We start from the raw sequence: 2,020 nt of genomic DNA on the forward strand, positions 1-2,020 counted from the left end.
AATCTACGGGGGAGGAGGGAGGGAGATTAGATGAAGTTTTTTTCCTATGAAATCATCACCGCATACCGCTTGTTGCACTGTGGGTAGTCACAGGCGAATGGCTTCTCACCGGTGTGCACCAGTCGGTGCTTGTTGAGATTGCTGCTCTGCTTGAAGCACTTGTTGCAGTTCGGCCACAGACACTTGAACGGCTTCTCATTGGTGTGCGTCAGGTAGTGCTTGTTCAGGTTCGAGGACTGGCTGAACCACATGCCTAGGGAAGGGAAGGGGAGTTAGTTGGGGGTAATGAAGTGATGATGGTTTTGATTAGGCGGTCACTTACCGCACTGAGGCCAGTCGCAGGGATAGGAACGGGCGGCGGTGGGCACCAGCGCCGGGCCACTGGTGGAGGAGGAGGAGGCACTGCTGAGGAGCACTCGGCTCATCAGACTGTCCTTTTCGTTGTCCTTCTTCGGACGACCTCGACCTCGTTTGTTGTTGCTGCCGCTTCCGCTGCCGCTGTTCTGCTGATCGCCGCCACTGATGCTGTTGCTGTTGCTGTTCATTGCACCGATTCCGATTGATTGCTGATGATGATTCTGGTGCTGGTGCTGCTGTTGATGGTGTCCTGCTGCAGTGGCTGCTGTGAAGAGGAGGTGGTCGGCGATCTTGGCAGAGATCACATTGGCCAGGTGGTGGTGGTGGGTGCTCAGGAGATGGGGCTGATTCGGGTGGTTCGGGTGCTGCTGATTCTGTTGATGGTTCTGTTGTTGCTGCTGATGGTGATTCTGATGGTGCTGGTTGAGGTGGCTGTTGGCCATCGGACTCGATTCTTTGATTGCTGAACTGGTTGGGCACTGTCAGGACTGCTGTTTGCTGGTGCTGTTTATCCAAAAAGAAGCCTCTCCTCGCATGACGGCTTTGTTTTTATTTGTCCCTCTGGCANTGGGGCTGATTCGGGTGGTTCGGGTGCTGCTGATTCTGTTGATGGTTCTGTTGTTGCTGCTGATGGTGATTCTGATGGTGCTGGTTGAGGTGGCTGTTGGCCATCGGACTCGATTCTTTGATTGCTGAACTGGTTGGGCACTGTCAGGACTGCTGTTTGCTGGTGCTGTTTATCCAAAAAGAAGCCTCTCCTCGCATGACGGCTTTGTTTTTATTTGTCCCTCTGGCAGCTCAGTGGCAGTCGCAGACGTGACGATGAAGTCGGTGATAATGTAGTGGTGATAATTACCAGTGGACAGTGTGCCACCGCCGCCACCACCGCCAGAGTTCTCCCTCTTTCTTTCTTTTATGACATGAAGGGAGGCTTCTTACGTTACAGGGTTGGTTGTCTGTTTATCTCAGCCGGTGGTACTGGTTAGAGTCAGTTTCATTTGGTTTAGGGAAGAGCGAGCTGTCTCGCAATGCGAGATGTCGATTGCCGCTGATGTGTGATCCTGATGATGGTGGTAAAATGGTGATGGTGGTGATGATGCTGTTAATGGTGGTGATGGTGCTGGTGGTTATGATGTGCCGACGACCACGATTGCGACGACTGCCAACTGACAGGCGGCTGCGGCTGCAGTGTCTCGGCGACACTTCGCTATCACTCGCAGATCAACAGAGGTCGGCTGATTAGGAGGAAAGAGAGAGAGAGAGCGAGAGACTGTGGGAGTGTGGTGGCTGCTCGGGCGATGATCGGTCGATTGTGGGCGATGACCGTTCTCGGGTGAGGAGGAGGATGGCGAGGATGGCGAAGAAGAGGGCAGATGCGGTGTGTTTAGGCACAGATCATTCAGGTTGCTTCACCTTTCTGGTCCAAACTGGTGCTGGCTGTTGGAGTGTCGCCCAAGTCGCTGTCTGTCTCTGCGGCACACTCTTTCTTTGTGTTGTTGTTTATTTATATCGAGACTCAGCGGCGACAGACACGCTAGGAGGAGATGCCATTGAAGAAGGAGAAGGCAAGGGGAATATAAGGGAAGGCAGTAGCAGAAAGCAGACAGTCGACTTCACTATTCTCTCTCTCTCTCTCTCTCTCTCTCTCTCTCTCTCTCTCTCT

General features: G+C 53.2%; 1 protein-coding gene across 1 annotated transcript in view; it reads right to left on the reverse strand.

The window, feature by feature from the left end:
• Positions 1–466: 466 nt before the first annotated feature.
• The window catches only part of LOC108354374 (putative protein TPRXL), a gene marked incomplete at both ends in the record, with an annotated part of 2,405 nt that continues 851 nt past the window's right edge, over positions 467–2,020 (reverse strand). Inside the window, one exon of the mRNA XM_017605566.1 lies at positions 467–861. Coding sequence (XP_017461055.1) covers positions 467–861 — 395 coding nt within the window. The remainder of the gene's footprint in view (positions 862–2,020) is intronic.

The sequence above is a fragment of the Rhagoletis zephyria genome, unplaced genomic scaffold, assembly GCF_001687245.7.
Source record: "Rhagoletis zephyria isolate East Lansing unplaced genomic scaffold, Rhagoletis_zephyria_1.1 Rzeph_scaffold_35333, whole genome shotgun sequence".
NCBI lineage: Eukaryota > Metazoa > Arthropoda > Insecta > Diptera > Tephritidae > Rhagoletis > Rhagoletis zephyria.